This window comes from Schistocerca nitens, chromosome 2 (genome assembly GCF_023898315.1).
Source record: "Schistocerca nitens isolate TAMUIC-IGC-003100 chromosome 2, iqSchNite1.1, whole genome shotgun sequence".
Classification (NCBI taxonomy): domain Eukaryota; kingdom Metazoa; phylum Arthropoda; class Insecta; order Orthoptera; family Acrididae; genus Schistocerca; species Schistocerca nitens.
In genome coordinates this window covers 479,926,665-479,941,697 of record NC_064615.1, presented here as the reverse complement: position 1 = coordinate 479,941,697, position 15,033 = coordinate 479,926,665, and the positions used below count along the sequence as shown (strand labels likewise).

Genomic DNA, 15,033 nt, shown 5'->3' with positions numbered 1-15,033 from the left:
TTCAGAGGATGAGTTGATGTGTGATGAATCTGAATACAATTCTGATGGGGAAAAGGAAACAACCACAGTAGTGGATCAGAACAGTCTTAGGAAGAAGATGACAGTCAGGAAACAGTAGCATATGATGTTACGGAAGGTAACTATACATTTTATATTGGAAAAGATGGTGAAACAGTTTGGATTAGTCAGCCCCTAACTGCAGGGAAAACAAGTGCTAAAAACATATCAGAAATTTGCTCAGCCCGAAAGGGACTGCCAGAAATGCACTTACATCTTTAGATGCATTTTATCTTTCTATCACTAAAAACATGATAGAAGACATCGTAGCTCATACCAACAGATGGATTGAGAAAAAACGTAATGATACCGACTATTCTAGAGTTCGCCATTGCAAAGATACTTCAGCAGAAGAAATTCATGCTCTTTTCACTGCACTATTTTTGGCTGGCAAAAGGAAAGGACATCATGCCAACTGTTGGCATCTGATGGTACTGGTATGACTATCTTATGATCACTTTTCAGTTATAAACATTTCCTTTTTCTTCTTAAAGCAATTAGGTTTGACAATATAGAAACAAGAATTGAATAAAGGTCTACAGATAAACTGGCTCCTCTTAGTGAGTTTCGTTACTTGTGTAACCAGTCAATTATAACTGGGACATTTCCTGACTGGCTAAAATATGCAGATGTTAAGCCTCTATTCAAGAAAGGGGATAAAGAGATAACATCAAACTACAGACCGATTTCACTTTTGCCAGCATTCTCAAAAATTTTAGAAAAAGTAATGTACAGGCAGCTGCTCAACCATCTGACCACAAATAACATATTATCAAGAACACAGTTTGGATTTCTGAAGGGTTCTGATATCGAAAAGGCTATTTACACCTACAGTGAAAATGTACTTAATTCATTAAATAACAAATTAAAAGCAGCAGGTATTTTCTGTGTTTTGTCAAAGGCATTTGATTGTGTGAACCACAAAATCCTTTTAAGTAAATTAGAATTCTATGGTGTCACGGGCAGTGCTGCAAAATGGTTCAAGTCATACCTCACTAACAGGAAACAAAGGGTGTCAGTGCAAGGGACTAGTGAATTAAGTCATCAGTCATCATCATAATGGGAAGAAATTACATGTGGTGTCCCACAAGGATCCATCTTAGGGCCATTGCTTTTTCTTGTGTACATTAATGATCTATCATCAGTTACACTGCCAGAAGCAGAGTTCGTTTTGTTTGCAGATGACACAAGTATTGCAATAAATAGTACGTCAAGTGTAGTTCTAGAAAGATCTGCTAATGATATTTTCATGGATATTAATAAATGGTTTAAAGCCAACTCACTGACATTAAACTTCGAAAAGACTCACTATATGCAATTTAGAACCTGTAAGAGGTTTCCACCCAGCATATGCATAAAATACGAAGAAGAGCAGATAGAAGAGGTTGACAGTCTTAAATTCCTGGGATTACAACTTGATAATAAATTCAGTTGGGAAGAGCACACCACAGAACTGCAGAAACGCCTTAACAAATCTGTATTTGCAATTCGAGTGTTAGCAGACATAGGCAACATAAAAATTTAAAAGCTTGCATACTTTGCCTACTTTCATTCCATAATGTCATGTGGTATAATATTTGGGGGTAACTCTTCAAGTCAAACAAAAGTTTTCAGAGTCCAAAAGCATGTAATACGTAATATTTGTGGAGTAAATTCACGGATGTCCTGTAGAAACCTCTTCAAAGAACAGGGTATACTAACTACTGCCTCTCAGTATATTTACTCATTAATGAAATTTGTCCTAAATAATATATCTCTTTTTCCAACAAACAGCTCAGTTCATACATACAATACCAGGAACAAAAATGATCTGCACAAGGACTTAAAAGCACTTACTTTAGTTCAAAAAGGGGTCCACTACTCAGGAACACTCATCTTCAATAATTTGCCAGTAAACATAAAAAAAATTAGTTACAAATAAAGATCAGTTTAAAAGGAGCCTGAAGGACTTGCTAGTGGCCAACTCCTACTACTCCATTGACGAATTTTTTAATAGAAACAAATGATGTATTGTATATATTCATACTATTAGTATTGTTATTTCAGCTTTCAAAAGAAAAAAAAAAATGACATGTTCCACATCCATGAGGATCTCCTCAGCACGGATCTATGGAACGTAAACTAATCTAATCTAATCTAAACCAAGAATTTGTAAATAACTGTATTGCTCACTATAAGGTCAGTGAATTTGTGACAGTTGATGAAATGCTGCAGGCTTTTAAAGACCATTGTGGGTTTGTACAGTATGTTCCAAATAAGCCTGCAAAGTATGGTATCAAAATACATGCCCTTAGTGACACAAAAACATGTTATACCCTCAATTTCAAAGTGGCAAACAGTTCACTTGGCCATATCAAAAATCAAATAAATCTGCAGATATTGTCAAAAGACTGGTAACTCCCACAGAGGGCATGAACAGGAATGTTACGACTGATAACTATTACACCAGTCAGTTATAGTCTAGCTCAGAATTTACAAGATAAAGTTGACCACCATCGGAACTTTGAAATAAATATTAAAAAAAAAAAAACAAGAAGGAAATTCCACCTGAATTTCAGGCTAGTAACCACAAGGGAAAGCAAATCAGCACTCAGTGGCTTTCAGTACGATTTCTGTTTATCTTCAACCGTCACTTAAAAAAAAAAAAAAAAGGAAAAAAAATCGAAAGTAGGAAATCAGCAATAAATTAGGTCTATAACAGAACCATGGGAGGAGTGGATACTGTGGATCAGATGTGTGCGTCATACAACAAGCAGAATAACCGGGAGATGGCCGCTGGCACTATTCTATCAACACCCTGATATCGCAGGAATAAATTTGAATGTCATCTTTAGCCACAACCACCCAGATAATAAAAACAGATGATGGCTTTTCTAGAAAACCTATCATCTAGGACAAAGAGTGAAACTAATGAATCTTCCGAAAGATATACAAATATTCCTTGAAAAATTCAGAAAAGGAGGCCCACTTCATGACAAACCTGGGATATGTCACATATGAAGACGACACAAATACGTCATGATGAAGACATCATGTGACAATTGTGGAAGTAATGTCTGCAAGAAGCGTTCTCATTAGAACATTATGTGTTTCTCTTGTGGTACTAAAGACCAGCAGATGGAAATTTGTTCTGGCTGAAGATGTTTATTTATGTAACCTACATTAATAGAGTTGACTGATTTTTTTCCTTTACTTTTATCTGAAATAAATAATTAATGCAATGATATGCTGTTTTATTTCAGTTTTTTCCCTTTGGTTTGCCTAAAATTGAGAACAAAGTGAAGACGAAATTATGTTGGAAATGCCACGGCACGCCCACTCGCGTGAAATCAGAAGGCGCGCCCACCAGAGTGTTAAGCAGCAAATAGGCTTCTAACAGTCAAAAAAACCATCCAGCCATGTTCAGTCTTTAACACACAACACTGGAAAATAGTGACATTTAGAAGGGTAAGGATAGAACATTGCCTATTGGCTTACAGCTTCCTCATGTGATGAGATGATCATCCAGTGTGTGAATGTTTAGGAATCACACTTTCTGTACAAGACACGTAGATATATTATTCCAATCTTGACTTATCGTCTCGAGTACTGATATACTCAGCTCCAAGAGAAACTCTTACAGAATCAAAAACGCTTGGTCATTTCTGATAGTCATATCAAAGCTGGACAATGAATCACATCAGATGCTAGTGCCTATTGCAATGTTAGTACTTTCGGATCTTGTCTTACCAAATGGAAGTGCTGATACATTCAGAGCAATGGTTCCCCAGGCTCTGTAGACAAATTCAGAGCTGGGTAACAGCAACACGTGCCTGTTGAACATTGAAATAACACTGTCCACAACTTTTAAAGTTGATCTATTTAAATAGGCATTGCAGGTGGTATGCCCTTGCCTTCCTCTGAGCTTTGGACTGACTGACCAGCCAGTTACAGAGGGACTCCAAACCAATGTGCAACCAGGAATTTTTTCACATTAACAAGTGATTGTTGGAGGTGAAGGAAGCAATAAGTGACAGGAAACATCCTAGAACTGAACACCAATTGGATCCCAAACCTTTTAATTTTTAGTGAGACATTCATTGAGTCAACTAGTCGGTGGCAAATAATCTGTCATCTTCAAATAGTTCTACATGTGTATACCAAGATACCATTCATACCAAGATATTTACTTGCCTTTTCTTAATATATAGTGGTATTTTGTTCCTTCCGTGTTAGAGGCTATTACACTTTCTGCTGGTGAGTTGTATTCAAATGTCTGCAGGGCTGCATAGCTGTCCCTCTTGGTCAAGTGGCATTTTGCATTCCATTATAGGACAGGTTGTCCATTCAGCTGACAATGATCTTGGGATGGATGTTGGAAAGATTGGTGAATCACCAGTGATGAGATCCACTATGACCTGTATACTGTCTCTCACTGTTCTGACACAGCCCAGTAATTGAGGTGTCCTACATGCCTGTTAAACATCAATCTGAAAGTCCTCATACATAATGTTTTTCCAGTAAGCTGAAACCATTTAGGGGAATTGGTCACTTGAGTGCAATAATTTGCAACTTCCCACCGATCAGTATCCCCAAGAATAGGCTACCAGAAGGAAAAATAGACAGCTGGTACCAACCCTATTGCAATGCTGAGTTATGCCTCTAGAGTGATTAAACAAAAATTGCATGACGTCACCAACAATTCAGCTGAGCACAAATGAATGAAGTCTGCATGTATGGGAAAGCAATTGTTATTTCTGAGGTATATGCATTGATTTCAAAGTGGATTGATACTCAACCATGTGTGTAGAGGCTTTAAGATATATAGAAACATTACATGCAAGTGGGAGAAAGTTCCAATCTCAGTGCAACAAATATCTGTAACACATTACATTTAGGGATGTTGTTCGACTAAGTCTAGAACAACTCCCTGACACTTGCCATAAAATTCCATCAAGATCTCTCTCTGTGTGTGTGTTGTCTGGATCCTTTGATATATGGGCTAATATATATCAGTGCAGAAAAAAAGAGTTGTTGATCATGGACTTATCAATTAACAAATCATATTTGAGTAAATGCTAATAGTTTTGGATTGGAGGAATGAAGGAAGAGGGATAGATGCATGTTAGGAGAACAGGTAGACACGAACAGCCAGTTTTCATGTGTTCACTATTCATTACAAAAATGTATTTGAGATAAGACTTTATGTGACAACCCTGGCAGCAGGTGTCACAGAACTTACAGAATGTTATGCAGACTAAATATCTCCAACACACAGCAGAAATGAAGAGGACTTGTCCATAGAGGTCTCCATGAACCTTTATGTCTACGAGATCATGTGGTAGCAGCACACATTCTGACTGCCACTGCTTGTAATTCAAGGTAAGTGGAATTCATGAAGAGTGATGTATGTCATTAGAAACATAATCACTCTCTCTTTGGACCTATATATGCATGGGATTTGGATTAAGCATCGTGCCTGGAGATCTACACATCCTGATTAACATTAACGAGACAAAACATTATAACCACTGCCCATCACAATATTGAATGCCAGCCAGTTGCATTGTGGATATATATCTTCTCCAACAGAGATTGCAGCTTCCAGCAGGATAACTGCCCATGTCACAAGGATGGAATCACACTATAGTGGTCTCATGAGCATGACAGTGAATGCATGCTGATGTCTTGCCTGCCAAGTATGCTTGATCTAAACCAAATGTAATATACCAGGGATACCATCAGCTGTGTGGACTCAAACCACCAGCATGTACTATATGGAAACAGGCTCACACACTCTCTCTCTCTCTCTCTCTCTCTCTTGAATCAATTATTTTCAGAATCTTCATAGCATTGAAGAATGGAAATATTTGAGCTCCAGCCTAGACATCTTGAAATGCAGTACTCTGATAAAGAGAAAAAGATAATAACTAAAATCAAAGTCTGTAACAAGGTGCCATGTTCAACAAAGTTATGGTTAAAACCTCATCACGTTAGTTTCAATACAAAGTGAGAAACATCAATCAAAATCAAACAGCTAAACAGAGGACAACAGGTTTTGAATGTTTTTATGCTTAATAAATTTCACTGTCTTTCAGAAGTGACAGAAGAGATGGAGTATAACATCTCATTGATACTATTCTTACTAATGAAAGTGCAATATCTCATATGAAATTGTTGGCAATGAAAATGGCTGTGACCACATTGGAGGAAACATCCTAGATGACCTGATTTTGAGTTCATCCACAATGCTAAATGGAAGACTAATGTCTTCAGCACATTCAGTACTGGTGTACCAACATTCTGCTATTACACACATGAAACTAGACTATTCATTCTTTAAATGATTTTACTATCAGTTCTCAATGTAAAAATTTTAGTAAAACTTTGTAAAAAGCTGACAGCCAAATGTATCACACTTAAGAGATAAAAAAAAGCATATTAGTCAAAGTAATATGTTTGTCAACTGTAAAAATTACATCTGCATCTTCCCTTGTCATGGTCTCTTTTACTTCGAAATTATTTACGTTGTGTCATAACATTCCTTACCACATTTTTACAATTTTATCTTTACAAACATACGATGTAAACGCCCTAATATGTCGTTCAAATAATAAACTTTGGATGGTACTGTTCAAATTGTGGTGCTGGATACATCCCACTCTAGCTCCCTACGAACTATAGAGGTCATGACAACATATATTGTGTAGTTCATACGACAGTTTAAAATGTGTGTGTGTGTGTGTGTGTGTGTGTGTGTGTGTTCGGTGGAAATATAAATTGTGCTTAAGGTAATGGCAGCGTCATATAATGAGGCTTTCTTGCACTTTTATAGTTACAACAAATGAAGTATCCACTCAAAATTAACGTGGTTGCAAATGTATCAATACACAACTTTTCAATTATATTTCTCTACGAGCTGCAAGGTAATCATCTGTTTTCAACAGTCTGTTAGAAAGGTGCATAAATGTTTTCAACTCCAGTTTGAGGTTGTATACCATACAATACTTCTGATGCATCCTACGCTACTGAACACTGGATTCAGCAGGCAGAGTGGAACATTACTTCAGCCGATGTCACGGGGCCAAGTACCTGTTACGAAATGAGTATGCTTTTCTGTATGAAATATGAGGGCGTACCTTGAGGAGTTTGAGCAATCAACAAACTTAAATGCTTTTTGTGGTCATCTATTAGTGTCAGCAGCATATTGGAGGGCACTGTTATTCTGAAATACGATATGCTCGAACAAAAAATCTCTTCACAATTCTCAACTAATTATTCTTCCACTGCAGTTAAGGAACAATTTATCTGTACCCTATCCTTTATGAAGCTGACTTACTGACAGAAGACAGATGCGAAAGGTAAACAAGTTTTCATCAAAGTTCTTATACATCCATCAGCAAAGATGCCCTACTAACTTTATAAACTGTTGCTGGCAAGGCAGGTTCGCCACCTGCGTGAATGGATCACTCGATGTTAGCAACTTATGACAGAATTGGTTTTCACCTTTATTGCACCTTGTTATGGAACGAGTATGCACTTATGCTCTGAGTATTGATACTTCTTGCCACTGAGTGGCAAGTATGGATGCCGAGTATGGATGTCGATGTCGATGAGTAGGCGTACTCTTTGAACTCGTAGTGATTAGAGCTTTCTTTCTTGCTATTGCTAAAAATCGAACTGTAGTAGCTATGCAAACGTGTTCACGCGTTATTTACAGATACTTAAACAATACATTTTAGCTGAAATGCACGTACTAGAATCATCCTCTCCCATCGAGCGAGGTGGTGCAGTGGTTAGCACAGTGGACTCGCAATTAATCCCGCGGCTATCCTGGTTTAGGTTTTCCGTGATTCCCCTAAATCGCTCCAGGCAAATGCCGGGATGGTTCCTTTGAAAGGGCACGGCCGACTTCCTTCCCCATCCTTCCCTAATCCGATGAGACCGGTAAGATCGCTGCCTGGTCTCCTTCCCCACAACAACCCAACCCAACTCATCCTCTCTAATGTACATGCCTGTAGCCTCAATGAAATGCATGGAAGTATGATAATGGGTGCGACCAAAAATAACGTATAGGTAATATACTTAAAATGCATTAAAATCGAGCTGTTCACACATGGTTTCGTAAGCAGTAACAAATAGACTTGAGTCTACAGAATGCCATGCGAAGATACCAGCTTGTGTTTTACATGAAACAAAAATACTGAGCGAAATCATTTAGGTAACCCCCCCCCCCCCCTCTCCCCCAAGACATTACGGATTCGAGCAAAAATTAAGCAGAATACGAGCAACATATTTACAATGCAATTCAAAGACCTCATTACCCTCAAGAAGATTTTAATCAAGGACACAAAGCGATGTAACATGCTTCTTTGTGACATTATGTCAGATGACTTTTAGGTTCTGACATGTGCTAAAGCGTAAATATTTCCACTGATAAAAGCCACACAGTCGAAATTGCAATACTAGATTTGAGAAATAAAGAGTTTTATAAACGAAAGGCGACCATGACGGCATGCACAAAATCTTACGTGACTGTGAACCTCAGCTACGAGATGTTTATCTTAGTTCTCTGTTGAGTTTTCTCAAATACTGTATATTAGGTTGCTGCATAAGTTTGTAGTGTATTTTTTGCATGTTGGCATTCTGGTTGCTATGGTTTTTTTTATCGATTGTTGTTTCTTATCTGTAGTTCACTATTATTATTTGAATTTACATATTATCATTTTGTCATTTGGAGAAAGTGAGTAGAGGTGTCGACGCTAGGAAATGGAGTGCCAAGTGGAGAAATCCGAATGGGGACATTGTCATTGGAAAGAGCACGGCAAGAAAATGGATTTCTCGAAACTTCCTGGAAGATTAAAACTGTGTGCCAGACCGAGATTCGAACTAGGGACCTTTGCCTTTCGTTGGCAAGTGCTCTACCGACTGAGCTACCCAAGCACGAAGGTCCCGAGTCCGCTGCAGAGTGAAAATCTCATTCTCGTTTTAAGGAGGATTGTTTTCACATTAGTGGCTCTCCAAATTCAAGAAGATTTTCAGTATTTGATGAAAATCGTTTAAACACATTACTCCACAATGATGCACGTCATTGTACTTGAGAATGGGCAAATGTGACGAACAGTGATCATTCCACTATTTAGCACATTTGCATGCAGTGGGAGAGGTGCAAAAAATCGGTGTACGGGTACCGCATTCTCGAAGCCAAAGTCACAAACCTCAGCAAGTGGCCATATGTGCGTCTCTACTTGCTCGTTATCAATTGAGTCTTGAACAACATTAACCATTCCTATCCTGTATCGTTACTGGCGGCGATAAATGGTGTCTTTACGCTAACATAAGAAAAAAAAAAGGAATGGCTGAGTCCAAACAAAGCAGCGAGTCTCTGTACAAAGATTTGCTTGCAACTTCAGAAGATAATTTTATGCATCTGGTGGAACAGTGACGGTGTGGTGTACTACAAATTGCTTCCTGGAGGTGTAACAATCACTGCTGACATTCATTGTTAACAACTGAGACGACTTGCAGATGCAGTCCAAGAACAACGACCTGGACGATTGTGTGAAGTGGTGCTTCTCCATGAAAATTCGTGCCCTCATTCTGCTAGGCTGACAAGAATACTGTATAGCAGTTGGGTTGGGAAGTCACTCCGCATCCACCTCACTCATCTGATCGTGTGCGCCCTCAGTTTTCACCTTTTCCATTCTATATCGAACAGCAGTCAAGGAACTTCCTTTCCAGATGAAAATGTGCTCCGAAAATGGCTCGATGAGTTCTTTGCCTCGAAATCATGTGATTTCTTGAAGTTGTGGTATCGATCACAGTGTTGGCAGACTGTTGTAAATAGTGAAGGAGAATATATTATTGATGAATAGATCTCTGTTATGTGTATCTGTTGTGATTATTAATTTATTAATTTTCATTTTCCTTGTTGCTGCACATTGGCTCATATTAGTTGTAATGTTGCATTTGTTTTGCTAATTTAGATATAGTGCTGCTTGCTTTGCCAATTTGCATTTATTTGTCATTGCTGTTTGTGTTAATTGTTTTGTGCTGCTGCATTGCCTCGTCTCTGGTATATACAGGGTGGTCCATTGATAGTGACTGGGCCAAATATCTCACGAAATAAGCATCAAACGAAAAACTACAAAGAACAAAACTCGCCTAGCTTGAAGGAGGAAACCAGATGACGCTATGGTTGGCCAACTAGATGGCGCTGTCATCGGATATCAACTGTGTTTTTTTTAAATAGAAACCCCCTTTTTTATTACATATTCGTGTAGTACGTAAAGAAATATGAATGTTTTAGTTGGACCACTTTTTTCGCTTTGTGACAGATGGCGCTATAATAGTCGCAAACATAGAAGTACGTGGTATCACGCAACATTCCGCTAGTGCGGACGGTATTTGCCTCGTGATACATTACCCGTGTTAAAATGGACCATTTACCAATTGCGGAAAAGGTACATATCGTGTTGATATATGGCTATTGTGATCAAAGTGCCCAACAGGTATGTGCTATGTATGCTGCTCGGTATCCTGGACGACATCATCCAAGTGTCCGGACCGTTCACCGGATAGTTACATTAATTAAGGAAACAGGAAGCGTTCAGCCACGTGTGAAACGTCTACCACGACCTGAAACAAATGATGATGCCCAAGTAGGTGTTTTAGCTGCTGTCACGGCTAATCCACACATCAGGAGCAGAAAAATTGCGCGAGAATCGGGAATCTCAAAAACGTCGGTGTTGGGAGTGCTACATCAACATCGATTGCTCCTGTACCATATTTCTATGCACCAGGAATTGCATGGTGACGACTTTGAATGTCGTGTACAGTTCTGCCACTGGGCACAAGAGAAATTACGGGACGATGACAGATTTTTTGCACGCGTTCTATTTAGCGACGAAGCGTCATTCACCAACAGCGGTAACATAAACCGGGATAATATGCACTATTGGGCAACGGAAAATCCACGATGGCTGCGACAAGTGGAACATCAGCGGCCTTGGCGGGTTAATGTATGGTGTGGCATTATGGGAGGAAGGATAATTGGCCCCCATTTTATCGATGGAAACCAAAAGGTGCAATGTATGCTGATTTCCTATGTAAAGTTCTACCGATGTTACTACAAGATGTTTCACTGCATGACAGAATGGCGATGTACTTCCAGCATGATGGATATCCGGCACATAGCTCGCATGTGGTTGAAGTGGTATTGAATAGCATATTTCATGACAGGTGGATTCGTCGTCAAAGCACCACACCACGGCCCACACGTTCACCGTATCTGACGTCCCCGGATTCCTTTCTGTGGGGAAAGTTGAAGGATATTTGCCATCGTGTTCCATTGACAACGCCTGACAACATGCATCCGCGCATTGTCAATGCATGTGCGAACATTACGGAAGGCAAACTACTCGGTGTTGAGAGGAATGTCGTTACACGTATTGCCAAATGCATTGAGGTTGACGGACATCATTTTGAGCATTTATTGCATTAATGTGGTATTTACAGGTAATCACACTGTGGAACAGCATGTGTTCTCAGAAATGATAAGTTCACAAAGGTACATGTATCACATTGGAACAATCAAAATGAAATGTTCAAATGTACCTATGTTCTGTATTTTAATTAAAAAAAAACCTACCTGTTACCAACTGTTTGTCTAAAATTGTGAGCCATATGTTTGTGACTATTACAGCGCCATCTATCACAAAGCGAAAAAAGTGGTCCAACTAAAATATTTATTTTTCTTTACGTACTACACGAATATGTAACAAAAAATGGGGGTACCTATTTTAAAAAACGCAGTTGATATCCGTTTGACCTATGGCAGTGCCATCTAGTGGGCCAACCATAACGCCATCTGGTTTCCTCCTTCAAGCTAGACAAGTTTTGTTCTTTGTAGTTTTTTCGTTTGACGCTTATTTCGTGAGATATTTGACTCAGTCACAATCAATGGACCACCCTGTATATCTCAGCTCAGCAGATTTAAGTTAGCTTAAGAGGGGATAGGGTATATAAGAGAATGAGTTGTGATGAACTGGAATAAATGCATTGAGAAGCTATATGAAAAAGGTGTACAATGAAAAATAATTTTTTTGAACGAGGATATGAACAAAAATGTAGGGTTTAGGTACAACAGGTTTAGGTAGGATTTTCTTGTAAACAAATAATGAACTAAGGGAGATCTCCGAGAAGTAAAGAAAATTTTGTTTGCAAATCAAATACTATAAATACTACATTACCAAATGTTATACTGAAAACAAACCCTGTCCTTTCATTTTGTGTTATTCCGCTATGTGTTTGTGTACTCTTGCGTATTTGTGTTCTTCCTATCTTTATGTGTTTATCTGATAAGAGTTATGTTGTAGAATTTTTCTGATACTAAGCTACTTCACTATGATGAGGAATACTGTTATCCTCAAATATAATTTGCATTAATAATATGTTATTTACTGTGTAAAGATGTTTATATATTATTTATTCTGTTCTGTTTTAATGCACATGTGTGAAGTTAATGTTTCGAAAGCTATTATCATTTTTATATTTACTTACTTATGTCATAATTCCTGTAACACTGATGTACATGTTTATTTCTATTCTTGTGTAAAGCCTGTATTACTACAAATGTTGTCTGTATTATTATGTTCTTTAATGATGTTTTCTGTATCTTTATAATTGTATTCTTATACTGTAAATTTGTAATTATATAGACACCAGTTCTTCAAATTAAATTTCATTTCACTGCACACATTTCTGTTCGTCATAGTATATGGACAATATGTGAGAAGTTAAAAAAAAGGGACTGTTAGCACTGTCATGTGTGTTGATAATTCAGCAAGGGACTGGTTAACAGCATTGCTGGTTCTAAGGACATTCCAAAAATTTTGGTAAACATTTTTGGAATACAGTGATCAATTAATTGTTATATTTAAATTAAAGTTCAGTCTTGATCACGTTATGTCTGTTTTAATGAGTAACCGGTTTCGGTTTTTTCTATAAAACCATCATCAGACCCATTGGCTCCCTTGGGTTGGTAGGTGGAGCTCTCCTTGCTGCTGTGCTGCACAGCAGCAAGGAGAGCTCCACCTACCAACCCAAGGGAGCCAATGGGTCTGATGATGGTTTTATAGAAAAAAACGAAACCGGTTACACATTAAAACAGACATAACGTGATCAAGACTGAACTTTAATTTAAATATAACATTCCAAAAAGTTTGTGAGTGCACAACTGGTGGTTTATGGACTTGCTATATTATCCGCAAGACTCTTCGATGTTGACTGTGTACCCGCACAGTCACAACGGATGGCTGCTAGCCACCTCTACAAGGACTACAGTAGGTCTGCACCTTTGGTGGCCCAACAATACCATTATCTCTACAAGAAATACTATGGGTCTGCTCTGTGATGACCTACCTACCTACCAATGTTCTTCAAAACTTCGACTGACTCTGTTGTGGGTTTGCTATGTTGTGGCCCCTTTACCTGTCTGCATGTCAAGAGTCAGCACTGTCTTTCCGTTGGAAGGACAACACTACTTCTTCAAGACTGCATGGAAATCCACTACTTCGGTGTGCATTTTCTTTTGCTGCTCAGACTTTGTACTACTGTGATGAATGATCAGGACTGTCTTTATGGAGTGTGAGGACAATTTTGCTTTTGACCAACAGTGTTAGAATAATTGTGTGCATTTGATTTATTTATTAGCGTTAATATAAATTTTTTTTAGCAAATATGTAGTGGCCATTGCCCAAAACATGGGGGCTATGTAAGTAGGCTGTTTAGGTTTTTATGTTGGTAATGCCACGTAGTGCTCTGTATGCAAATCGCTGACTGTGCTGTGTGCAGTCTATGGCTGGTTAGATTCACTGTTGGAATATTCGCTAGTGTAGTGTTGGGCAGTTGAATGTAAACAGCGTGTAGCGTTGGACGGTTGGAGGTGAGCCGCCAGCAGTGGTGGATGTGGAGAGAGAGATGCCAGAGTTTTGAGAAGTTGCTATAAGCGGACGATCTGGGCGCGTGTCCGCCAGAAAAATAAAATTTGTAAAGATGGATGTCGTATGACATCCATCTTTACAAGTTTTATTTTTCTGTCTGTAAAGATGGATGTCATATGACATCACATCTTTACAAGTTTTATTTTTCTGTCTGTATTATTATGTTCTTTAATTATGTTTTCTGTATCTTTATAATTGTATTCTTATACTGTAAATTTGTAATTATATAGACACCAGTTCTTCAAATTAAGCCGGCCGCGGTGGTCTAGTGGTTCTAGGCGCTTAGTCTGGAGCCGCGCGACTGCTACGGTCGCAGGTTCGAATCCTGCCTCGGGCGTGGATGTGTGTGATGTCCTTAGGTTTAAGTAGTTCTAAGTTCTAGGGGACTGATGACCATAGATGTTAAGTCCCACAGTGCTCAGAGCCATCTCTTCAAATTAAGTTTCATTTCACTGCACACAACAACAGATAAAATTTGTAAAGATGGATGTCATATATATATATATATATATCCGCTTACAGCAACTTCTCAAAACTCTGGCATCTCTCTCTCCACACCCACATCCACATCCACACACACACACACACACACACATATATATATATATATATATATATATATATATATATATTTCATTTGCTAGCTATGCCTATCAGGAGTTAGTGCCTTCAGTAATTAGAAACTTTTATTCAGCTGGCAGTATTGGCGCTCGCTGTATTGCGGTAGTTCGAGTGACAAAGATTTTTGTGAGGTAAGTGATTCATGAAAGGTATAGGTTACTGTTAGTCAGGGGCATTCTTTTGTAGGGATTACTGAAGTCAGATTGTGTTGCGCTAAAAATATTGTGTGTCAGTTTAGTGATGATCAGAATAAGTAAAGAGAAAACTGTCTGAGTACGTTGAGTTTTGCTCAGCTGTTTGAAAATCAAATAACGTAGAAGTTTACCAGCATATTCATTCATAATTTTTCAAAGGGGACGTTTCAACCTATCAT

At 38.4% G+C, this 15,033-nt stretch overlaps 1 protein-coding gene across 3 annotated transcripts in view; it reads right to left on the bottom strand.

Annotated features, from left to right (window-relative positions):
• Positions 1-7,444, bottom strand: part of LOC126236401 (COMM domain-containing protein 2) — a 47,598-nt gene extending 40,154 nt beyond the window's left edge. The window contains exon 1 of one of the 3 annotated variants that reach the window (XM_049945694.1): positions 7,376-7,444. Coding sequence is in view for 1 of the 3 variants with exons in the window: in XM_049945693.1 (XP_049801650.1) it covers positions 7,176-7,242 (67 nt within the window). In the remaining 2 variants the exon portion in view is untranslated. The other 2 variants (XM_049945693.1, XM_049945695.1) reach the window with 2 other exon arrangements.
• Between the last annotated feature and the right edge of the window lie 7,589 nt (positions 7,445-15,033).